The sequence below is a fragment of the Cibotium barometz genome, chromosome 13, assembly GCF_041138505.1.
Source record: "Cibotium barometz isolate CiBa-2024 chromosome 13, ASM4113850v1, whole genome shotgun sequence".
Classification (NCBI taxonomy): Eukaryota; Viridiplantae; Streptophyta; class Polypodiopsida; order Cyatheales; family Cibotiaceae; genus Cibotium; species Cibotium barometz.
Window position 1 is genome coordinate 55,977,352 of NC_141058.1, and position 26,607 is coordinate 56,003,958.

The 26,607-nt window shown below is 46.1% G+C and overlaps 1 protein-coding gene across 3 annotated transcripts in view; it reads left to right on the forward strand.

Moving 5' to 3' along the window:
• The window catches only part of LOC147632871 (uncharacterized), a 117,804-nt gene extending 98,080 nt beyond the window's left edge, over window positions 1-19,724 (forward strand). For 2 of the 3 annotated variants that reach the window (XR_015267241.1, XM_086807775.1), the window contains 3 exons: window positions 3,219-3,285; window positions 7,048-7,144; window positions 19,382-19,724. Coding sequence is in view for 2 of the 3 variants with exons in the window: in XM_086807775.1 (XP_086663901.1) it covers window positions 3,219-3,285; window positions 7,048-7,144; window positions 19,382-19,476 (259 nt within the window). In the remaining variant the exon portion in view is untranslated. The remainder of the gene's footprint in view (window positions 1-3,218; window positions 3,286-7,047; window positions 7,145-19,381) is intronic. The other variant, XM_086807776.1, reaches the window with a different exon arrangement.
• Window positions 19,725-26,607: the final 6,883 nt, after the last annotated feature.

The following is a 26,607-nucleotide window of genomic DNA, read 5'->3' on the forward strand; positions in this document are numbered from 1 at the left end:
CAAAACTAAGGAGGAGGCATCCCAGCATAGACGGAGGTTGCAGCGACGGATTCAGATTATTCTTGCGAGGCATGCGAGACACCCAGTCAGGGTGCTGACCACAGAGGATATTGAGGAGATCCGCCAGTGTCCGATGCGGCACATATTATGAGATGGAGGCACCTCCATAGTGTACCCCTCCGTCCCACATGATATTGTATCCCCTCACTATATTCCACTCACCTCCATAGCATACCCCCCTCCTCACTATATTCACACCCTATAAGGGTTTCTGTTTACCTTCCATTTCCAGTTTCATTTTCTAGGTGCCAGTAGTATCATCTTTATTTTTCATTTTCTGGGTTTTTTTATCCAGACATTGTATCAGATCCACCATGATGTAACTTTTGGTCTCATAGGTCATTATGGCCTTTTGAAGACGTTAATATAACATTTCATTTCATGTCATCTCTCTCTCTCTCTCTCTCTTTGACTCTTTCCTCCATCTCTTTCACTCTTTGAAGCACCATGTGATCTCAACATGCTCACCACTATTGTCAATACAAAAGACATATGGCACTTACAGGATGTGTGTAGACTACGGAGTTTTGAACAAGATCACAATAAGGAATACCGAGGGATTGATGAGATCTTGGACAAGCTTGAGGGAGCATCATTTTTCACCCACATTGAACTTAAAAGTAGTGGCTATCACCAGATAAGGGTTGCTCTTGAAGACGTGCATAAGAGGACCTTCAGAACCACCATTGGGTTATATGGCTTTCTAGTTATGCCATTTGGTCTTACAAACGCCCCTGCCACATCTAATAGAATGATGGATCGTGTAAGGAGAGCTCACCACAGGTTCACTCGTGTGTTCTTTGATGATGTTCTTGTGTTCTCCAAAACAGAGGAGGAGCACAATAAACATTTGGCCATTGTTTTTTAGGACCTCAAGAGGCACAAGCTCTTCATAAACGGTAAAAAAGAGCGAGTTCTTCCTCGCTGAAAATCATTATTTAGGAAAATTGTATCCAAAGAAAGTGTGCATAGGGATCTTGCTAAGATCGAAGCCATCAAGGGCTAGCCAGAGTTGATGTCGGTGCATGAATTCAGGAGTTTCCTTAGCTTACGCTCCTACTACAGAAGGTTCATCAAGCACTTTTCCGCTCTTGCAGGTCCACTTCATATCTTACCAAGAAGAAGGTCCTGTTTGTTTGGGGCCAACTGTGGAAGGTCGCTTTCCAAAAACTACCTAATAAGCATTCGATGGCCTTTGGCTCCACATCCCCAAGAGGATGCCGTGGCTGCCACTTCAACACCCCGGATTGAGGTTGCTCCTAAATGTAATCCTTTGGAAGTGGACCTTCAGCTTTATTCTATCTCAGCTGCATCCCTGGAGTTCGTCTTTCTAGTTGGCAGGATTGCAGAAGCAGACCTGGCTTAGGCCGCCTCAAAGATAGTTTGCAAGCCACTGTTGTCAACAAGCAGGGGCACATTACAGATATTCAGCTCCTTAGCCTGCTTTTCTGGGTTGAATTGAATTGGTGCGTCATTGCAAGGAGTGTCTTGTAGAAAAACCCTTCTGCATTGTGCACTCTAACAGCTTACTTTTTCCAGATGGTGTCCTGGTTTCTTGCGTTATATGAACCTATTCTTTCCAAAAATGGATTCCTGTGATGTTCCCTCCTGGCCTTTCCAAGGAATGTGAAGAGTGTTGTTTGAATATTGGTTATCTCGTGGGACATGTGGTGTAAGTCCCCTTGTCTACCGTAGCGTGCATTATTGAAGTGCTACCCCTGAGACAAATTTTTACCAATCTGAAGTTCCCTCAGCAGATCGATCTCTCTCTCTCTCTCTCATGGATAGTTTTTCGTTCACCCAGCACATATAGTTTTCAAGGCCACTGGCTAGTGCCTTGGCTCCTGCTAGACTGGGCACTTGGTGAAGCAATATCCACAGTGAGTCAGGCAAGGAACCCTCGACAGGAAGGAGGTCAGGTCCCCATTCTCCCCCCTTTTCCTTCTTCGCCCTTTTGTCACCTCCTCACACACTGCCAGGAGGTGGAGGTGAAAGAGATCAGCCCAAGCACCATTCAGAGACCCAGTTTAAGGAAGGGTGGCCAATGCTGTTACCTTTTGGCCCCTGAACAAGGATTTCTCCCCCATAGGAATGGAACACAACTCACCAGTAAAACCTCTGAGGTAGGTGGATCCGCTGCGTCCTATAAGGCAGCAGGTAGCATCCATATTGCCAGAACAGGTGGTTTTTACATTCTCAATGCTTTCGTGATCTTTGAATCTCTCAAGCACCAGTGGAGCTTGGTGTGGTCCTATACTTGACGTGAGGAGGATCAGCTTGAAGCCCTCCTCAAGGGGGGGAATTCTTTGCCTCCGGTGCTATTATGCCTTCCCTCACCTCTCGATATTCTGGCCTTGGACATGGATAAAGCAATAGCTCAATAAACCGAAGGTGCGAACTTGATGGAAAATCTCAAGGCTCATATAGAGGTCCTCTCAGAACCCCTTCAAGCCCATGGCAAAAGCCCCTAGAGAAGAAGGTATTAGCAAAGTTTTACCTAGCTGTGCACATAGCTGGAGGGACATCTATTTTAGTAACAAAAAAACTTTTTATTTTAAAATAACAACCTCAAAAATCAGTATGACAAAACTTTTGAGCAGAACATGACGAAACATGTGCTTTTTTCCTATAGAAAAGATCCTTCATTAGATATAAAAGAAATCACATTCACGGAAGGAAGAGAAAAATGTATGCTCTAACTCCCCCCCCCCCCCCCCCCCCCCCCCCCCCAACTAGCCTTATGCCCAAAGATCCTCCTTTAGCTACCATTTTTCACTGCCCGTAGGTGCCTGCCTGCCCGTAGGGCTTTTTTATCCACCTTAGGCAATGTTGCCGAGAATGCACCATGTGGGGTTTTGAACCTAGGACCTCCTAGTCCTATGAAACACCTCTACCACTTGAGCTATCACCTCATTGGCTCTATCTGCCCAGTTTAAAAAGTGTATTCAGCAGTTTCTGAACTTTTGTTGGTTAAATATTCTTTTTCTGTTTGAAAGACCTTAAACTAGTTGCTGAATTTGGAGCATCTTTCCTGCTTAAGCAGCTTTGAAGTGGAAGGATTTTTACGCTCCATTGAGAAACTTATTGAAGATGATTGATTTTAGAACAAGAAAGAGCCAAAAAGGAAGATTATAATAGTTACGCTTTGGTGGCTGTAGTGTTCTTGGGGGAGCAGCTGCTCAAATTGCATTGTATCCTCTGGAGACAGTACAACGGCGATTACAGGTTTGTGGTACTTTTTATAGTTATTCACTTTTCAGAAGAAAAAAAATAAATCATTATGCATGTACGTTTAATAAAGACCCAATTCTACAAGTCTACTAGGTGAATCGGCAAAAGTCGTTACCTGGACTCATTTTTTAGGGGCCATAGAAATTTACATGGTGTATATACAGAGAACCTAAGCTAAGGTGGATGGAAGATAGCCATGGGGTGTGTGTGTGTGTGAGAGAGAGGAGAGAGAGAGAGAGAGAGAGAGAAATGAAATGAAATGAAATGATATATTAACGTCTCTAAGAGGCCATAGTGGCCTATGAGACCAAAACTGAGAGTACATCTGAAGTTGGTGTCTCATCAAAGAGAACAACTAAATGAGACTAAAAAGTACAATAAACTGATTGTCCTACAGTTATAAGAACAGAACTGTAAGACTCCGAGATGATACTGAGTAGAAAATATTGGAAAATACTAAAAAATGTATATCAGGTAGATCCATGTATGCTGATCAGTTGAAGTGTTGCCCTCTCCTTAGATCAAGTATCTCCGCCATGGGGCTGTCTAGAATGGAGAGGTCGTAGAAGTGAGGTAGGCGCCTCCGATGCCGAGTGGCCGACGAGCACGACATAAGACAACTGCTCTATCAGTGGTGACTCCCTGGGAGCGTGGTCGGTGCCCTGATGGCCCAATGGAGGAGGTATCAGGAGTGTGTCGGCTGGGTTGCTGGTGTTGGTGCCGACAATCCAAGGCATCTCTGATCCTCAAACTCCATGATCCTGTGTAACGGCCCAAAACCCTCTCGGAAGAGGCAGTGATATCTCCCTCGGATCTCATAATAGATTGTACATCGGCAAATGTAGTGTTCCTCTGTCTCTACCTCCTGGTAGCATAGCTGACATCCACGATCTGATGCACATATCGCCTTGTCTCAATCCGTAGCTGGTGTGATGAGGTCCGGATCTGTCCAATGGCATAACGTATCCCATGTGACAGGTGTACATCCATGTACGCCGGGTGGGTGATAAAATCATCTGGTGAGAGGTGTAGAAAATGGCTCTTGTAATGAGCCATTTTCGTGCCCAAGGGCTCAAGGGGGCTAGTCCATGTCCTCTCTGTGTCCACTCTGATGATATCCATCCTGATCACGCGGTTTTGCTCTGAGCGGGTGAGATCCAAAAATGGACAATCCAGACTGTACTGAAAGGGTGGTAGTGCCTCTATCCGCAAACCATGTAGGTCAAACCATGATCTCATCTGAGCATACCAACAATGAGTATCTCCATCCTCTACCAACTGTATGGATGAGGTCAATGCCAATCGGGAGTACCTCTGCTGAGGGAGCTCCCATAGCCGCTGTTAAAAGGTAACTGCCTGGAATAGGGCCTCGGTTACTACTGGTGGGGCACCCAGCTCAACCCGAACAATATCGTGTGGTACTGATGATTTGCTCCGAATCATGCGGGCAATCATCATAATCAGTGGTCTCTCCATTTGCCTCCATCCCTCATCTGTCCCTCTGAGAGACTGAGAGAGAGAGAGAGAGAGAGAGAGAGACCCAATGAGCCTATGAGACCAAAGTGATGGAGAGAGAGAGAGAGAGAGAGAGAGAGAGAGAGAGAGAGATTAAGCGTCTACTAAAGACCCAATGGACCTATGAGACCAAAGTGATACAATAATGTGCATGGCATATCTCATCATGTAGAGAGAATGCTGAATTGTAGAGAGAGGGTATTGCATGACTCAATGGTAGATTGATTTGAAGTGATGTTCGCTCACCAAGTAGGCTTGCAGCCTTATCTTTTGACCCATACACAAATAAGTGCATGCCACATAACACACTTTTATCTTATCCACTCATAAGAGTGTGTTCGCACATTACTAGCACACTAACCCTTTTAGGTGTTGTTCACGCACTTTTTCAAAGTAAAAAACCAGTGTTCTGTTACCAAGGAGCAATATACGTGTGTGTGTGTTTTCACACACACACACACTCTTTTTTTTTTTTTTAACACGGTATATTACAAGTGGGAAACCTCCAAGTGGAGGGGAAAAACCCACAATCAGAATACAAGAAACACATGGGGAAAGTTCAAAAGCAGTCAGAACACTTGTAGCTCATGCAAGGGAAGATCTCCAAGGTCAAAAGAATCCCGTAGAGATAAAAGAAGAGATCTCAGGAAGAAAACAAAGCAGGGAATATCTTGTGTGGCAAAGATGTGTTGATTTCTTGCATGATAGATGGACCAGAGGGCCCAAAATCTAGTCCATGCAATGAAAGCATCAATTTCTAGCAGACCAGGGGAAATGGTGCCAATTAGCCAAAAGAATTTTCTAAAAGTTTTGCCCATAAATCTGAGACGAAGGTGTACTGACAATCTATCCACTCATACGGTACTGTCCATAAATTCTACATTTTATAGGATACGGATAAACCTACTCCAGAATGTGTGGCTTTGGATATTCATATGGAAGGGATGCCAACCCAAGAGGGTTTTTTCCAGGTTAAATGGGGCAAGTTTACTGGTTCGTGTTTTGCATGTGGTAAATTTGGACATATGCAATCTGAATATCCTTCAGTTCTATACCAAACCCCTAAAGCAGCTATGCCTTCGGAATCACCTCAATCAGCTGTCAATGCACAACAGAACAACGGGAAAAATTGAATGCAGCAACAGAATGCTTTGACAGATAAGGGTAAAGAAAGTAACAATTGCTCCTGTGCTACAAAAAGACAGAGAAAAACAAGATTTGAGATCTTGGCAGACACCAAGAAATACGGTGAAACCAAGAACGCTGGTAGCTTGAAATTGGACAGAGGAGTCTAATGTTTCTAGTACATCCTCGTCTACTCCTCATTTCATGCATGATGTCTCGGGAGTGGGTAAAATGTGGAATGTGGTTATGAAAGGTCAATCTCTTCACACACACATGGATATACAAACAGGGGTTTGCCACGAGGGGGGGACACACATGAGATTCCGAATCCCATTAGTCATCAGCCTCAATGACCTTTTTGTAGTGCAATAATAATAAAAAAATGAATCGCCTTCATGTTCTTGTCAATAGGTTCCACAAAAGAACTTAAAATGGGAGAAGCTCAAAAGCTTACCACCCACAGTAGCACAAGGGAGCAGAAGCTTACTACCCACAGTAGCACAAGGGAGCAGATCAATTGGGGCCGACCATTCTTTTGTAATGGCTGATGCATTGCTTGCGTTCAACAAACTCCTTTCCCATCAAATATGATTGGCTTCAGAGACCCAATGGTGGTTTGCATATTTATAGATGAAAAACTAAATGTATTTCTCGAGGGTCTCAGGTCTAGGTATACATAGGTTGGATGCATTGATACCCAAGCACTTGTTTTGCTCAAAGAGGCCAACGGACCATATTTACTCTCAGACCATATGTACTTTTAGACGTTCTCCTCATATTCTCCTTTGCAATAATGCATTCTCATTAAGATTTGTTTATATAGAAACCAAATGATTTATATTTTGATATGAAGATGACTTATATATGTTGCCCTAGATTGTATAATTTTTTAGTTCTGTCCACTTATTTCTTTTGCGCTCTAGGATTGAGGCTCCGTAATATATTTTTATCATGGCTTCATGACGGACTTCATTTTTCTTTGTGCTCAGCAACTCATGATGCAGTATAGTTAGCTCTTTTTTGTATATGTAAATTCATCAACCCTAATACCTTGTTTCTTGAATGAAATGTCATCATATCTTTAAGTGATGATTTGATATAAATTTTTTCCACTAGGCCCAAGCAGCTCAACATTCCCCAATCATTTATCAGAACATGGTTGACGCTTTTCAAATTGTAATTCAAGATGAAGGAGTGAGGGCTCTTTATGCAGGTAAGATATGACAATATGCATTCTTACTCTCAATTTGGTGTGTGTGTGTGTGTGTGTGTCTGCGTATGTGTGCTCGGGTGCATTTGTGTGTTATATGTGCGCGTGCATGTGTGCATGCTTGGATGGGAGTCCATGGATTGTTGCTTTCTTATGCATGTGTATGGGTTCATGTGTTCTCGCACACATTTGTGCATTGTATGTGTGCGTGCGTGCGTGCGTGCATGCTTGGGTGGGAGTCCATGGATTGCTGCTTTCATATGCATGTGTATGCAAAGGTGCACGTGTATCAACCACCTCCACCATAAGAAAGCCAAGTCCCATGTAACTGGTAAGTGCAACTAGGGAGCTGGAGCTGCCAACTGTGGGAATTCCTTACCGCCACCCCCTCCCCTCTTCCTGCTACTTCACCTGTCGCTGCTCTTTTTTTTCCCTGGAAAGAGCTATTCGTTAAAAAACAGCAACCATAGGCTATAGACTAAGTGTAGTTAATAGATTAGTTTTCATTTCAATATTTTTCTTATTTTATACACACACACATACACACACATATAGTAAAAAACGTGAACGTACTTAAAGTACTTATCTTGATGCGTACTTTACGTACTCGTACCGTACATGTACCATACGACACCGTACCTAAAGTACCCAACCACTATGGTTGAGGGTATGAATGATGTCAGTCCAAATGGAAGAGGACTCAGCTTGAGAGAGAGAGAGAAATGAAATGAAATGTTATATTAACGTCTCTAAGAGGCCATAATGGCCTATGAGACCAAAAGTGAGAGTTGGTGTCTCATCAAAGAGAACAACCAAATGAAATTGAAAAGTACAATAAACTGACTATCTTACAGTTATAAGAACTTTAAGTAAGACTCCTAGATGATACTGAGTAGAAAATACTTGCCGGGAAACCCTCACAAATGGCACGATTAAACACATGTATGATCAGCGGAGCCAAAGTATCGCGCGCATACGAGAAGTGCTCTCCAACTAGCCCATCATGATCCTGTGCCTTTCCATTCTGTAACCTGTTTATCGCATCTAGCACCATCCGTATAGTAAAAAAGGTGCTGCTAGCTGGTCTAGCTCCCAGTGGAGGGGGGGTGGGGGGCTGTCTTGGCGCATCATACAGCTCTCTAGCATAAGCATGGCATGTCTTAGGTGCAGTAATCGGAGTACCAGGCTGTCTCTCCTGTAACATCTTCCATGCCCTCTTGCTGTCCTTCCCCAATAAGAGTTGGTAGATCTCCTCCTCTAACTTAGCCAGGTAGGCTCGTTTCTTCCTCCGCACAAGGTGATGAAAGATCATCATGGCCTATCTATGCGTGTGACTCTCAATGGCAATCTCACGTTGTAGCTGTGCCCGTGTCTCACGACACTCATCATCATGCCAACTGTTCTGTGATCTGTGGGGGGGGGGGGGGGGGGGGGGTGTTTGTTAGAAGGGATCATAGTGCAAGGAAACGCATATGAGGCGGATGCATGTAGTACACCTGCCAATCCTCTCGTAATCTCGTCCAAAGGGCTATGTGGGTCTAAAGCAAACAAGCCATTAGATACTGCATCTCGGTAAACCCCAGTTGTCTCACGTGTAAGCTGATATCTCGGGTACCTAGGTAGATGAGTGGCTGGCCCATCTCTCGGGGGTCTACCTACTAGTGTGAAACTTAGGTATGCATGATCGGCTGCTATGCCAATGGGCCAACTGGAAATCGTGAAACCCCGCACATCAGGTATCAATGAAGGAGATCCCATCAAGTAGTCCACTGTGCTCGCTAGCATGTCACCATTTGGCCACCCGATTGGTCCACCCGTGCTTTCATATTATGTATGTACATTGGACTGGTGTCCATGGCAGTTGCATATGCCGGGGATTGATGCCACTCATGTGATAGTGTGGACTTGGCTTTCCGTTAGGACTTGTGCGTGCTTGTGTATACATGTCCGGAAATGCCTGGAGGATTGGTGTTCCATTGGGTCTGGTATCTCGTGTACTTGCCTGGAGCACGTCTATTTTATTATAGTTTCATGAACAGGGATTGTCCATACCAATGTTGCATTGCATAGCGCTTATGACCAGCCATGTGTTCGCACACTGATGTCCCGAGGTGGACAAAACCCAATGCCCACCGCCCAGACCTTATTCCCTTTGTACAAAGGGAGCAACCAGCCATGTGTCCATTCTAGCTTGCACCACAATGCACTTGTCCTCTCTACCTGACACCTAGAGTGGACAATTCACCATCTCTCTCTTCCCTCTCTCTAGTAGTAGGCGCTCCCTTCATGAGGCATCTTTGGCTGTATTTTTTGTACTTTCTCCTTCCCAACTCTATATCCAAGCTTGCTAGTGTGTTTTCCAAGCTTTCAAGAGTGTTTCGAGATGGTACACACTCTTCCACACACTCCTAATGACTGAAATTCAGCAAAACAGCTCTTATTTTTGCTGTAATTTGTGGTCTTTTTGCTAAAAACCCTAATTTCAGCCTTCCTCTCTCAAGTTGAACCAAAGGGGAAGCTTTCCCACGGTTCCCTTCATCCTCTTGAAGGCTTTTGCTGCGAAGGATCGTGACACACTAAACACCAAACGCTTCCATCGCGAAGACTTCCGCTGTCACCAACTCTACTTGCAATTTGGTAAGCTTTGATGCTTAAATATGGAAGCAAGTAGCAGGAGGGAGGAACCGGATTCCATGTTCACATACCCTGTGTAGTGTTCTCTTGTCTTACGTGCTCTCTTGTCCCATGTGTTGGTGGAACAATAGAGAGCAGATAGTAGGGAACATGGAAACTTGGGAGGGTAGTGTGAGTTGCAAGTCTACACCGACAACTACATAGTTTGCAATACGGTTTTCATATGCATTGGTTTGGAAATCTGGTCAGAAATGCCCATGACACTATGTACTTGATTCTCCCAAGATCAACATACTTTATTTGAGGGAGAGGCCAGCCGTTCTGGCTCATTGTGCGTCTCTTGTCAATTCAGCAAATTACTTATTGTATTGAGCATGTTGTCTATTAAATCCTGGTGTATTTAAGTGTATTGATTAGCATTGTGTTCAACCAAGTCACATTGGTATCAAAGCATACAGTTCTCTTTCACTTCTATCGTGAAAGACGATCACTGAAACACTAGCTATCTCTACACTTAGAACACTATGGACGGCCATACAGTGAATGTTGGAGATGCTTACAGAAGAGGCGGGGACAATGAAATGCATGCTTCCAATGCTATACAAGATGAGCAAACTCATGTGGTGCACATTAGGGAATAGGAACATGTGGAACAGCCGCCCGTGGGAAAGAGAGAATGCAGGAAGAAGAGTCCATAGCCTTAAGGACTAAACTTACTCGTATGCATTACACATTGCAAAAATACCTCACCACCATAGGTTCCCTCCTCCAACAACTAGCCACTTTGAAGGCCAACAACTAGCCGCTTTGAAGGCCAACATGGATGAAGATGACAAGAAAGTTGTTACTCTTTTCCAGCTTGGAAGAGATGGAAAAGTACAAGGAGATGCTATCTTCACTTGGAGTGTCTCGAGTGTACATTTTGCAAGAAGTTGGGACACACCGAAGAGATGCTACAAGTGGATGGCAAAAGAGCAGGAGCAGAATCATGCCAACCTAGTGGCAGAAGAAGACTTGAAGATATACCAAAGCAACTGGAAACTTCTACGACAATACGAGAAAAAGCCTACTACACTACAGTGGCTAATCTATCTCTTTCTAAGATAGATACTGATTGGGCTTTTAAATAAATCATTTCCATGTGTGTGAGTCAATAATGGGTTCTCTGCCCGGGATGTCCCCCAAAATCTAATTGTATCTGTGTGTATGTTTTTTTTATCTCCTTTCTTCAAACCTTGTTTTGAGTGAAGGGGGCTGAAGAATCTTATGTGTGGTCAAAAGCTCGATTTGCAAGCTTGATTGTGATCTATTGTATCACAGGATGGCCATTGTGATCTTTTGCATTACGTGGTGCTAGTGAGTCCAAATCACCATAAGTATGAAGGCTATTTCTCATAACTCCACCCTAACTCCAAAGGGGGGGTTTGTTGGGATTTGGAGTTTCGTGTGTTAGGGGCATCCATATTCGACTGATCTAGAAATTGGAAACCTACCCGCTTGGCTCCTTGGATGAGGAACTGACTGTGAGCTACCAAATATTAGGCAGAGACACCTCTAATCCATCCATCCTAAGCATGGTGCCCTTCAGAAGAGCTCAATCGACTCTATCATAGGCCTTCTCAAAACCGAGATATAGAATTGCCATGTCCTCCTAGTGAGGCCTGGGTACAGCTCTGTCGCCTCGCAAAAGGTGAATATGTTATCAAAGATGCTCCTATCCTTGATGAAGCCGGTTTGGGTGCCATGGATTAGGTCGGGGAGATGAGGTTGCAGGTGTCTGCTAATGACTTTGGCAAGGATTTTTAAGCGTTTCCTAGGAGGGTGATGGGGCGCCACTATCGAATTTCCAAATGGTCACCACCCTCCTTCGGAATCCAGTGAATCAGCCCCTCAGAAAGTCTCTCTAGCATGTGACTCGAGGCCATGATCTCATTGAAGGCGGCCATGAAACCGCCTTCCATGAGATCCGAGTGACGCAGAAAAAGAGTGACCAGCAAGCCATCCTCGCCTAGACACTTGCCCCGGGGGCAGGGCTCGAAGTGAATCTCACAACTCGATGAGAGAAGGGGGAGCACAAGAGGGCTTGGAGGCCTTGGGGCACCACCTCCTGCGTATGCTGCTAGACTGTCTTCCTCGGTGCCTCCACCTACGGGGTGAGGGAATCTGTTGAAAGGAGATCTCTAAAGAAACTTGTGGCTATGGCCGGAACCTAGGGAAGATCTCTCTTTTTGGTATCCTCAGCCTTCGAACCCCATTTCTACGCTGGTGAGGGCCTATTGTCTCAAAGAAATCACAGATCACCCTGTCCCCCTGCCTACGTCCAAAAGGAAGCCCCTGCATGGTATCGATATTCCACCCTCCTCTTGTCGATCGATCGGATCTTTGTGTGGGTGCCTCCATCTGAGACTACACCCACGGATTGTTTGGGTCTGCTCCTGCAGTCACTAGAGGGAGGCTAGGACCGTGGGGAGACTCCTCTCCTACTCTATGAACCTAGTGAGGTTGTCCTGAGCTTCGCTTTGTAAAAGGGTATTGATCTCTAGCAGTCCAGAGTCGAGCACTCCGAAGAAACCTGTGGCTATGGCCCAAACCTGGGGAGGGTCCGTCTCTATGGTACCGTCTGGGATCCTCAGCCTCCTAACCCCATCTCTGTGATGGTGAGGGCCTGCTATCTCAAAGAAATCACAGATGACCCTATCCCCTCCCTCAGTCCAAAAGGAGGCCTGGTATGGTATCAATACTCCACCCTCCTCTTCTCGATCAATCGGATCTCTCTGGCGTTGTGCATCTGAGACTCCACCCACGGATTTCTTTGCTCCTGCAATTGCTAGAGGGAGGCTACTCCCCTGCGGAGACTCCTCTCCTGCTCTCTGAACCTGTCCTAAGCTACGCTCTATAAAAGGGTGCCGATCTCCCACAGTCCAAAGTTGTGCGCTACTACCGCCTCTCCTGGCCTAAAAGTGAGGGACTCCCAAATCTCCTGGACTCTTCTGGCGATCTTTGGGTCATGGACCAAGTAGTCAAGGCTGCTGACGCTCTGGTCGCCATGTGTCCTCCAGAAGGACAACTGGCAAACGATCTAACAGCCTGGTGCCTGCAAGAATACCAATCAAACTACCTTTGCTGCATGCCCACTCATCCACAAAAAAAAATTATGCACGAGAAGTTCAGCCCTTCCATCATTTATTCTGATCTGGAGAAGTGAAGGCTCCTCGGAGTGCGGCCAAATTCTTGTTAAGTGCCATGGATCCTGGCCCCTTAGAGGGAGGACCAGCTCCTCCCAGGCCATGTACTCACTCCGTGTGATAGTATCCAGGCCTTCTGCCTGTGTGTCCTGGGTCCTCTAGCATGGTAAAATCTCAACCTGTGCACCAAAAATTTGCCTGGGGAAGAGCCTGTCTAACCTATGCCCAGAACTCACTCTGCCCGGCCATCCTATTGGGGGCATAAATGTTCAGGAAACCCACACGGTCCTTGACTATAATCCACTACGCCCACCCCTGAACAATGATGCTTGAATCCAGCATTGCCCAAAGGTGATGTTCCTGCAGGAACAAGAGATCAACTAGGCCTCCTACGCAGGCTCTCTGAAGCTCCCCACAGGCTGTCTCCTTAGCTCAGCACTTAGGAGATAGCCGTCTAGTTGACATCATCACCCACTTTTAGGCTGTGGCCTGCATGGAGCTAGCAAGCTTCTGCCTCCGATATCAAGATGGAGAAATTGACGCCCCGAGCTTGGAGATGATATAGTATCTATTCCTCCACGTGGCAATCACTCCATTGCCTTGAGAGGTGCCACAACCTCCGAGAACTCTCTGGCCTCAACGGGAAGGTATCTAAGGAGTCCATAATCAACAAGTGCCCCTATGATGTGTGGTGTGGTAGTGGGGGGGCTCGGGGGGGAAGGGAAACCATTAGGGAGGCGGCAATAGTCATCTCCACAGGATCTGTGAACTGATGTATCCGTCGCTCCATTGCCTTGGGAGGTGCCACAACCTCCGAGAACTCTCTGGCCTCAACGAGAAGGTATCTAAGGAGTCCATAGTCAACAGGCGCCCCCATGATGTGTGGTGGGGTGGTGGGGGGCTCAAGGGGAAGGGCAACCATTAGGGAGGCTGCAATAGTCATCTCCACAGGATCTGTGAACTGATGTATCCGTCGCGGGGCCAGGCTGGGCCGGGCTTTTGACTCTAGCAGGGGTTGGGTCTGGCAGGGGGGCGCTGGGAATGGATAGGGGAGGTTGAGGGAGGAGGGGAAGAAACATAGGGGGGAGAAGATGGGGAGGAGGCCTATGAAGGGGGGAAGGGCAACCATTAGGGAGGCTGCAATAGTCATCTCCACAGGATCTGTGAACTGACGTATCCGTCGTGGGGCCAGGCTGGGCCGGGCTTTTGACTCTAGCAGGGGTTGGGTCTGGCAGGGGGGTGCTGGGAATGGATAGGGGAGGTTGAGGGAGGAGGGGAAGAAACATAGGGGGGAGAAGATGGGGAGGAGGCCTATGAAGGGGAGAAGATGGGGAGGAGGCCTATGAAGGGGGGAAGGGGAATCTCAATAGAAGGAGGGGGGATCTCAAAAGACGAGGGGTGGCTGGGGGGGGGGGGGGGGGGGGGGGGGGGGGGCGGGCGGCCCTGGAACCTCGGAGGACGAGCCAAGATCTGTAGGAATCTCCAAGGCGGTGCCAAGGGGTTGCCACGTCGTCCATCTCCTCGTTAGGAACTAAATGCTCATTACGGTTGCCAGTGGGCACAATTGGCGATGTGGCTGGCAGTGCTCCTCAGGGATGGGTGGTGGCGCCGCCTAGGACAGCATACTGTCTGGCAACAACTAGTTCTTCTCCTGCTGAGCCTAAGAGAGAGGCTGGGCTGTAGGTGCAAGTTGGTCAGGTACCTTCACTCTAGACATAGGCCCTACATCCCCTTCTCTCGTCGGTCGTGCTTGCTGAGGCCTTGGAAGGGGATCAGGGGGGCATCCTTTGTGGGCATGACACGAAGGGTAGGACCGAGCAAGATGGCCCATCTGCCTAGGGACGAAGCAATGGCCGGGGAGATGTGCATACTCTACCTACTGAAGAATCGGGCTGCCCTGGAGGCTCGAGAGCGCAATGACATGCGGAAGATCCTCCGGGGAGGTGATACAGACTTTGGTCGACGGGATGCTCACGCAATCCTGGCCACCACTAATGTGACCGTCTGCGGGGACTCCAAAACCTATCCTATCGATTGTCCAATTGAACAAATAAGTGGGCGATACTCCTTCCGGAGACCGGGGAAGCTGAATACATGTGCCAAGGCGTCGGATGCAAGGTCGAAACCATGGTGCCACGGACTCTACTGCATTACACGATCAGCCGCGTTGCGGGTGAATCAAACTCCACATGAGAGTAGCCAAGCCCAAGAAAATGGATGGCAGTGATTTTGTCGGGCTCGCCGGTGAGGGCTGCTTGGAGCAAATCCCTAATTTGTCCGTGTTCAGTGTGGCTCCCTATGATCTTGCAAACCAAAGAAGAGGCCGTGAGGGAGGATATTGTGAAAGCTAAGAGTTGGAGGACTGCCTCTGAAAATGGACAAGGGATGGAGGCCTTGGCTGGGGATGATGAAGTGGCTGCCATAGAGTCCTCCTGGAAGGTGAAGACCAAAAGTGCCAACTCTTGCTGATGATGAACAATCTAGAAGCAAAGCACCTGCATGGAGGGTGACGAGCCATGGAAGAGGAAGGGCTTGAGAGAAGCAGGGAACGCAAAACCGGGAGCCGACAGAGAGGCGAAAGGGGAATACACTGGAAAAAAGAAACAACCACAGAGAGGGAAGGGAAGGCAGACAGGCGGGGGTGGGCTGAAGGATGGGATTGGAAACAAAAGCACGTTGGAGGTAGGATGGCGGGGGGGCGCGCCCGGGGGAGGGGGGCGGCAACAGTGTGCTAGCCACTAGCTCCGCCGCGCACACGGCAACCAGCTCTAGGGTGGCGGTGATGACCGACTCTAGATGGGTGGCGTCTGGCTCTGGATGGCAACAGAAACTGGCCGAGGTGGCTCTGATATCAAGTGTTGGGTATTAGGGTTGATCACAAGGTTTACAAGAGTGATTAGCAAGAGGGGACACGAGGTAAAAACTGAAAGATTAGGCACACTTGTATTATAATATTTGGTCCGTTTTATAGGAGGGTGAAGCTTATGTTGCCACCACATATGCCACAGGTCAAACATGATGCTAGATGTCCCTAATAGGTGTCACTTTGCCCCACATCATTGCATACATAAGATCCTTTCAAGAGGTTGTTCTCACACAAAGAACGAAATTACACTAGCGGTGGTTCAACGGCTTTATTTAAAGCATAAGCTTACACACTAGAGTGCTAGTTTACACACTAGAGTGCTAGCTTACACACTAGAGTGCTAGTTTACACAACCACCTAGCACTTGTTTATTCCCACATTAATCACTATTTATATTTAACACCTTCAAAGCTAAATTACATGCGTCATTTGAGATGACAGATTTGGGCGTGTTGAATTACTGTCTGGGCATTCAGTTTCTTTAGTGTGATTATGGTATTGTCACGTAGTAGTGGAAGTACATACAGAAGCTGTTGAAGAGGTTTAATCTTGACCGAAAGCATGTTGCTACATGAGGAGATACAGGTGCCAAGCTTAGCCTCCAGGATCCAGGTGTCCCTTTTGATGACATGTTGTATCAACAGAGTGTTGGATGTATGATTTACTTATGCAATACGAGGCCAGACATTCAGTTGGGGGTCTCCCAATTGAGTATATTTATGCACAACCCAGGTACCAGGCATTGGCAAGTTGTCAAGCGGATTTTCCTCTACTGCAGTGATTTCGATTGGGTTGGATATTACAATACCATAGTGTCCAATAGTGGCTTTTTCTTCGGGCTTGGTGATTCATGTATTTCATGGCTCAACAACAGTGACCACTTCAAGTTGTGAAGCTGAGTACAAGGCATCTTTTACAACCACAACTGAGTGTGTTTGGCTCAGACGCCTTATGGCTGATTTGGGTGTTGGACAATTGTCCTCCACTACTATATTCATTGTCAACTGACAGTCAAAGCACTAAGCACATTAGGTGCATTATCAGGGAGAGACTCTCTACAGGAGAGATCAGCTTGGTTTATGCACCTACACATGACAACATGGTAGATTTCTTCACAAAGGCTCTTTCTCATGAAAAGTTCAAAGCTTTGCGGAAAGCTTTGGGCTTATTGCCTTTTGGGGATTGATCAAACATATTCTTGTACATGTTCACATCATCACTCCATGGAGGATTTGTAGACTGTATGTCATGGTAGTGATATGTGAACTCATCTAGGGCACTTTCTCTCTTTGGGAGTTTTTTTTCCCCCGACTGTGTAAACACTGTCTTATATCCATATTTTAGGGTGTACTTATCTTTTGTACTTTGTACACATTTCATGATCAAGCAATCTACATCGAGTTGTGTGCTCTCTTCCCCCTCACACTTCTCGGCATCTCCATGACTATGTTTGTGTGTGCGTGTGCATTGCTGCTGCTTCTACATCCCCGACCCCAACACCCCCGTCCTTGCCCCTTTGTGGGGGATGTTACGTCTCACTCTTCCAAGTCCGTAGGGTTGTTGCCACCTGAACCGTTTCAGAAAGACTCTTGGAGATGAGATTCCACCACCAAAGCTGCCTGCGGGACATATCTTGCTGAGACTGGATGAGTAAATACTGAAGATATTGATGGTCAGTTCGAATTCAGAACTCAGCTTTGTATGAATAGTGCCGACATGCTGAGGGCATGCACCACAGCAAGAAACTCATGGTCTTCGGTGGAATATCACAATTTGGCACCTTAAAGTTTTCTGCTTTGATAGGCAGCTGGATGCCCATGTTGTTGCGACACTGCACCAAGTTTGCCTCCACTGGCGTCACAGAAGATGGTCAAGGGTTCTCTCAAATAGGAAATGCAAAGTATTGGGGCTGAAGATATTGGTACCTTGAGCTTCCAAAAACATGCATCACCAGTGTCCAACAAAATACCCAATCCTCATCGGTAGCATCTGCCAAAGGAGCATAATGCTGCACAAAATGCTGGTAAAATACCATGAGACCAACAAAACCATAAAGTTCATTTCATTTTCTGCTGCTTTTTTTTCTTTGTTAATCACTTTAGTTATAGACAGATAGGCCTCAGGCTATAGGAAGCCCATGAAGGAGGCTTTACATCAACAATGAGCTCAATGTAATGGTCCTTGGGTCTGCAAGGAGAAAACTCTGAAGAAAGCTGTTGGTTGAAGGCTGTACTTCTCCATAAACCATGTTGTTCCTTCAAAAGATCCTCCTACTCCTTGGATGCCATATTTTGCACATAGAGCATGCAACATTGGCCACCATTGCATACCAGCCGCTTCATCTAAATGGCAGTCAGACAAGCGAGGGTGCCGGAAACTTGTCAGAAACTGTTCCAAACCTGGTCACCACCTGATCCTTCCGGATTTCCCTGCTGCTGCTGTCCACCCTAGGCAGCTCGTCTCTGATGGAGGCCACCTGACCATGCACAGCTTGGCCACCTGACACTGCTGCTGTCCACTCTAGGCAGCCCATCTCTAATGGAGGCCACCTGACCACGCACAGCTTGGCCACCTGACAGACAAGAAGGTCGCGGAGGTGTATCACAAAATGTGAGAGCGGGAACTTCCCTATCAAATGGTCACCAAAACTTAGGGATTAGCTGCATGGTTCTATCATTTCCAAAGGCCTGCAAAGACAATTAGATGCCTTACCATATGTCCTGAGAGTGCCCTTTTGGAGAGTGGGGCAGGCGATTGAAGACGCAAGTCTCAGAAAGAATAAGATTCCCCCTTCTGACACAACTGTAGTAGCCTAATGCTTTCAGTCTTATATTGATGAATAAGAGGTCAACGGAAATTTTATCTTGAGGGGAGAAAATACTAACATTTGTTTGTCAGAAGTTTGGTCTTACACCTCCAATCCAAAGTCTAAAAACCAAATGTTGCAGTCCCATGCAAAAGCTCCATAGTTTTTGGCTACACCACTTCAACAAAGATGACTAGGACAGCTCACTGTATGATGGATCTTTAAAATGATTGCTACTGGTGTTCTGGTTCAAAAGCAGCACAGGAGATGGGATGAAACAGACAGCCACCCAGAACCACTCAATCAATGGGGTTCATGCTTATACTTTTGAGCATGCTGCGACTCTGTGCCAGCACAATTTTGTGGATTCCTCTGGACCAATTTGAGCCATAACAGAACTACATAAGTAGGTAAGTTACCTAATCCAAGAGTTCCTGTGTAATGTATGGATTATTATGGGGCCAAAGAAGCAGGGAAATCACATGGCAACAGCAGTCACGCTCGTGCATGCAGGAGAAACTATTGAAGTGAAGTATTTTGTAGCAAACAGGAATCCCACCCCAAGCCTTAGGGGATCACCACTCATCAGACCTTTCTTAATTTTATCCCATAAAGCTTCAGTCTAATTGTAAGGATGATCAATAATAAATCTGTATATTCTTGCGGGGCAATTCAAGGGAAAATTTACATGCTATCTAGCACTATTATGTTTGTAATGTGCCCTTTTGATGATATGCTCTGCCTGACAGGGTTATTGCCATATACCTTGAAGCTGGTTCCTGCAGCTGCTGTTTCTTTTCTTGTGTACGAAACTCTCCTAAAAAAGTTGGAGCCCAAGGAATGAGCAGCAACTTGGAAAGTTACGGCTCATGGTCAATGAGGGCCATCTATTTGCAAGGGCAGTTTGATTGGACTTCCCTGGTTGTGCATAAACCTGCAAAAAGCAGCTCCATGTGATTGTACCAATATTGAAAATGATAATGCCAATTTGCAACACTGTTTTGGCTGCAATCAACTGCTGTAATTGAAGGATCTCTACTTGTTTTCTTAATGTATATTTGATTTTTGTGTACTGTCATTGATAATTCACATGTTGTCTTACATCATTTCAAAAGCCAGCAAAAAAAACAAGATCTTGCAAGAGCCCTTCCTAACATTCTTTTTGCTAGCAATATTCTTTGTTGTAATGGGATTTTACTCTTGCTAATACTAGGCTCTGTATTTGATGGTTGTATACTAGACTAACAATGACAGACCATTACTAGGGTCCTCTGTACGCTGTGTCATCCTCTGGGGGATGGATGTGGAACAATGCCTCCTCATTCCTCGTGCTATGGTGATTCTCTGAGATACTCCTGCAGTGACAGTTGGCTTACACATTACAGTCCTGGGAGTGAGTGAATAGAGTGTGTTTCACATCACTTCCTAATAGAGGATTTCCTAGGATACCTTCCACATGGACCCATTTGATTCTTTCTTCACAAATTCTCCAAGGACGCGTACTCCACTGAAATAAGGATGGATGATGCAATTATGGTCATAGTCACCAACCATTCCAAGCCATGTCCAAGGGTGTAGTAGCCGAAAACCAGACAACCATTTCTCATTTATCTTGATGAGTGATGCTCATGACCATAGAAGATAGGTGGTATATCTACTACTACTCATGCGCACATTAGTAGCACTGTGTGTGTTATTTTCCCCCTTACAATCAACACGTTGAAGGTTTGTAGTAAGCCCTTAAATTCTCTAGCTACTGTTGTGATATTGAGGTAAATTATCATTGTGCATGAAAGATGTGTATTGATGATGGTCTGTCATTGTCAGTCTTGTGCCACTCTCTCTCTCTCTCTCTCTCTCTCTAAAAGACCATGATGATGCGGAAGGGGAAACCAAGGAGCTCTTCTCTATGATGGGCATTGAAGCCACGCACACAAAGGCATGGAGAGTGGGAAAGAAGAGAGAAGGTAGTGGGGAATCTTCTAAGGAGAGAGCACTTATCATTCGTTTCCCCTCCATGGAAGCGAAGGACTTCTTGAAGAGACGTCCTACACTCAAGAAGACGGGAATATTTCTTGAATGACGTCACACTCTTGCAACTTGCCCACATGAAAGAAGTTATGCCGGAGATAAGGGCAGCCCGAGAGAAAGGGAAAGTGGCCTTCTATAGAGATAGTAGAGTGGTTTATGGAGAGGTGCTCTTCATGACGGCGCGAGACCTATGGGACTACACTCAAAGTTGCTACTTGGAATTGTAATGGATCTCTACGTCTTGATGTAGGGGCTTTTGAGGATAGTTTCACTGGGAGGGACATCATCTTCTATTGTGAGACGCATCAGGCTCTTGGACAGTCCATGCCACATGTTAGTGGATACCGATGGGAGACAGCTCGTAGACAGGAGACTCGTTCAGAGCATAGAGGACGGGGCTCAGGAGGAGGGGCAGTATTGTTTAGAGAGGAGCTACAGCCACTGATACATATAGTCCGCAGAGATGAGCAGGCCAGGTACATGTGGGTTAGACTGAGGGCAGAGACGGGCAGATATCTCATCATTCTCTTGGGGGACTTCAATGCCAGGACCGCCCATAACCAGACAGTGTTTTAATACCTCAGAGGGGATGTTGAGGGAGCTTGATGTTAGGGATATGGGCCTATCTAGACTCTCGCAGGATAAGGAACATACAGTGTATGGGCGGTATTTGATAGACATGGGGATTGCACATGGAGTGGCCATCGTGAATGGCCTACAGAGATTCCCGACATCGGGCGGTTTCACTAGCTTTCCACATCGGCATGGTGTTAGTACAGTGGACTATGTTATGGCTCAGCCCAGTCTCATTCCCTCTTTTCAGGATTTTATGGTAGGCACTAGGCCGGTTGGAATAGCAGTGGATCATGCTATCTTGTCCTTCACTCTCACATTTCAGTTCAGCACCGCTCCATTGGGGCAGGTCTCCACACACACTCGTTATACCTTTACGAGGGAGACTGACACCTCGGATGAGATATACAGACGCTTATGTGCCGAGGAGCCGGGACGGCCATTAGATGAGCTCACTCAGATATTGATAGAGACGCTTCATGCTGCAACATCAGAGGCATATCCCCATAGTCAGCCTACACGGAGACGATATGGGAACATGCCCCAGAACAGTTGGTATGATGAGGAGTGCAGAGAGATGAGGATCAGATTACAGAGAGAGGTGCTCATGGGTGTTACATTTCACAGACAGTCATAGATTACCTTCCGGCACCTAGTGCGACGGAAGAAGAGGGCTTATCTTGCTCAGTTAGAGAGGGATTTGTATCAGTTATTTATGAGTCAGGACTCAGGCGAGGCATGGAGACTATTCCATGAGCATTCACCATCACCAGTCATTACCTCCACAGAGATTTGGGGTGAGTATGCAGCATCCCTGTACACAGCACCAGGACAGCTGCCCCTGCCAGACCCATCGGAGCCATGCCCAGAGACATGTGCTTTCTTTACTGCTGAGATGGTAAGGAAAGCTATTGACAGGATGAGGACTGGGAGAGCATATGATCATGATGGTTTGGTAGCAGAGCACTTTATTCATGCCAGAGATATGCTTGCAGAGCTTATTGCTATGATGTTTAACCGAGCCATGTGTGAGGGTTTTCCTGAGACTTGGAATATGTCCACGATTGGGGATCCCATGCTTCCTGGGAATTATCGTACCATCATGATTGGTCACACATTGGCTAGATTATATGCATCTATTCTTGAGTAGGAGTTGAGTAGATGGGCAGAGAGAGAGAGGGCATACGTGCATCAGGGCAGGCAGGGTTCAGGAGAGGTTTCTCCACTCTTGACCATATCTTGACACTCAGAGCTATTATTGAGGAGGGCGGATTATATGGCAGGAGGATTTATTGTTGCTTTGTGGATTTCCGCAAAGCTTTTGACACAGTACCGAGAGCCAGACTGATGCGCATGCCCACAGAGCTGATTTGGGGAATCATGGCTTTATACAGGACAGTTGTGGGGTAGGTACATACTACTCAGGGTATATCTGAGATGGTTCACTCCACTATTGGGGTGAAACAGGGCTGCCCTCTTTCTCCCACCTTATTTGGGATGTATGTGGATGAGGTTTCGGACTATGTAGAGCAGGAGGGTGACAGAGCAGCACAGCTAGCAGGGACATGGTTTCCGCTGTTATTGTATGCTGATGATATTGTGCTGATCTCAGATTCTCCAGAGGGGATGCAGCGTCATTTGGATGCATTGCACACGTTTGCACAGGACAGTGGATTGTCTGTTAACCTTGGTAAAATCATCGTGATGGTGTTTAACACCACAGCACAGTGGGTTAGGAGGTCAGTACCCACCTTTACATATGGTCAGGAGACAGTGGAGTATACAGATGCATATACTTACCTTGGTATGGTTTTTAGTGGCCCACTATTTTCCTTGAGGAGAGCAGCGGAGACCAGATTGACTAGAGCTTATGAAGCATTGGGGAGACTAGAGAGGATGTGTTCGCAGGTTCAGTTTCAGGAACCTCGAACAAAGCTCTGGCTCTTTGACACTTTGGTCACTTCAGCCATGCTGTATGGAGTGGAGATATGGGGACCCTCAGTGGATCACCACAGCCGAGCTGGTAGCACTGATGGATGGAGACGTATGGAGAGGCCCTTGGTTTCTATGATTTCCCGGATGATTAGGGCCAAGGCCTACGTACCACATGATATTATCCGTGCAGAGATGGCTGCTCCCCCATTGGTAGTAGAGGCACTCACTCGATCAGTCTCCTTTATACATAGCACTTGGGCTCTCCCTAGAGACAGATATGCTTGCTTAGCCCTGGAGTCTTCACGACAGTTGGCATCACAGGGAGACGGATCATGTTGGTATGCACACATGACAGCTTGGTTCCAACTGCATGGCTTTAGTATGGACATGCTACCTCCATTTCAGTACTCCCTGGATGCACCCTCCCTCTCTCTCACACGGGCAGAGATTACGAGACTTATCAGGCAGGACTTGACTCAGCTGGACACTAGGAAGACATGGATACAGCCGACACACGAGCTTGGTACGAAGATGGCTTTCTATAGAGATCATCTTCTCCAGCTCACGGAGGATGGGTTTGTGATTAGACCCAGCTACATGGATACTCATCTTTCTCATGGGGTACGGTGTGCTATTGGTCAGATGCGCACATCCTCACTGGCAGATTCAGAGGAGTACCAGCAGCTGAGGCCAGGATTTGTCAGTTGTGCCAGATGGAGCCAGAGACAAAGTTACATTACATATGTCACTGTCCAGTATATTATGAGATACGAGGCCGTTTTCACTGCCTATTTAGAGAGGGTTTCGGACCACTTTCTAGAGTCATGAGATACCAGGATCAGAGATGCCTCGGATTATACTTGCTAGAGCTGCGTAGACATAGAGAGGGTCTCTTGAGAGGGAGGGGATCAGAGAGGGAGAGACACCTACAGAGGCAGATTACAGACTTCTTTCGACCAGAGATTGAGCAGTCAAGCCAGCAGGCATTGCAGCTAGCCCCAGAGTATAGCCGCACCAGAGGTACACTGATTGGTCGGGCTATAGAGCTGGGGCAGTCCAGGCGCCCCAAGATGAGAGGCCCATCTCGACACCGGCGGAGACTACAACAGAGGATCAGGACCATACTAGCACAGCATGGGAGACGTCCAGTCAAAGTACTCATCATGGAGGACATTGAGGATATCCGCCATCGACCGATGAGAGACATCTTTGGATAGTGATGTGTATGATGCTTACCTTTGTTGCTAGAGTTTTCCTCCCAGATGTTATCCATTAGGAGCTCCTATTACCGTACTTTTCCTCATAGTTGTTTCAGTTTCAGTTAGTTGTTTAGTTGTTTTTAGCTTTTCTTACACAGACATTGTATCAGATCCACCAATTGTTGTAACCTTTTTGGTCTCATAGGTCATTTTGGCCTTTTGAAGACGTTAATATATCATTTCATTTCTCTCTCTCTCTCTACCTTTACTTCATGGTATTGAGTTGCCATTCCATGATGGTGTATATTGATGAATTACCTTTGTCCCATAGACACTCTCTCTCACACACACAACACCTTTACTGCATGGTATTTAGTTGCCATTCCGTGATGGTTGTATATTGATGAATTACCTGTCTCATAAACTCTCTCTCTCTCTCTCTCTCTCTCTCTCTCTCTCTCTTATCCACCCACTTTCCCCGCTTACCGCAAGTATCAGTTGTTAAGAGACCTAGATCCATCCCATATGCAATTGAAACCAACTTGCCCTCCTCATGCTCATAGAAGAAACATTCTTGGTAAGCCATACCATCCCTATTGTTTTTTCATACTATCGAATCCACTTCGAAGTCATCAGAAGGCACGGCACCACAAAATGGTCGGTATGATTATAACTGCAAAACCTTGTGTAGAAATCAAAATGAAGAGGCTGGCCGATTATCATTGTTGTCTTATAAATATAATACTGTACAAAGGTCTATAAGACCAAGGTAATAAGTTGGCAGTGCATCTGAGCAGTATATCCTCTATTTAAATGATGAACTCGGTAAAAATGGTTGACCAAAAAGCGCATATGGTGTTGTGCATGTATAGAGGTGTGCTTTTGTCTAAAGAGAAACGAAGGATGTTTAGACAAACGAAGGATGAATGCTTTCAAAATCATATCGAATGTATGCAAATGATATGTTTATCCCGTGTTTATATGAATGAACATATTAGAGATATTATCACAACCCTCATGGGACTTCGAATCCTTGTGGACCTTGATAGGCTCTTCACATAATTAGATAGTGAGATTAAGATGGGTTATGGGCTTGGATATGTCTCTCTTTTCATCTTTAATGAGTCTTCATATAGTTGAAAAGTGAGGTCAAGTATTGAAAAGACAAGGAAAAGCAAAGCTATTGTAACATTGCAAATAATAATTTTAGAGACTTTAAACATGGATTGGACTTCCATAGAAACAGAGTACATACTATGGCTCTCAAATGCTTATCACCATAAAGTTTCATTGCGAGATGATCATGGTAGGAGTATTATATGGACATAAATCGTGAACTAATGTAGTCAAAAAAAAAAGGAGCCTTCTATTAAGTATGAAAAAATTTTACAAAATGGAGATTTCACACCAAGCAAGGTGGAGATCTCAACCAATCAGGAGCCCTGTGCTGTCAATAGGGTCCCGAATGAGAGGATGTGAAAAAGATACCAATGTCCCACTCTCATAAACTGGACGCGCTTCCTCTCTGCAGTCCTCGAAGATCCTAAATTTTGGCCCAGGTAGCCATAATGGTGTGAATAATATCACTCCAAATCTTGCAAAGACACTAAGAAACAAGAACGAGAGTACCCTCAATGGCCTCGGTGCATCTAGCCTTCCAGATATTTCTAGGCTGAGATGCTAGCAATAATCACCCAAGAGCTGTCTAACCTGTGTACCGGAGGGACAAAGTGTGAAAGTGGCAAATCCTGAAGACAACACTGTCGAGCAACTTAATGGCCAAGCTCTTGTCAGTCCCCTCGAATCTCAGCTAAGGCCCAGATTGTGTCAACCAAATGATAGAACCAAAAGAAATGATAGCATCCCTCTTAATCCTAGCAAAGAGGGGTGCAATCACAGACCAAACCCTCTATGCTTCCCTGCATTCCCATAAACAATGCTAAATTGACTCCGAAACTCCTGCACATCTAGGGCATGCCGGGCAAGCACCAATAACAGACTTCCACTGATTGGTGGCCAAACCACCATGAAGAGAAATCCAAATAAAGGAGGAAATATGTGGCTTCCTATAAGAATGCCACAATCTCTGCCAAAATACTCTGAATGTCAGTCAAAATGCTGTAAGATTCCCAATGGGGTCTAAGAGTAGGGACACTCTGAATGTGTCCCAAGATAAGATGTCTAGCATTCCGTACCGTATAACTGAAAAAAGGCATGCTTTTCAAAGGGTTACAAGC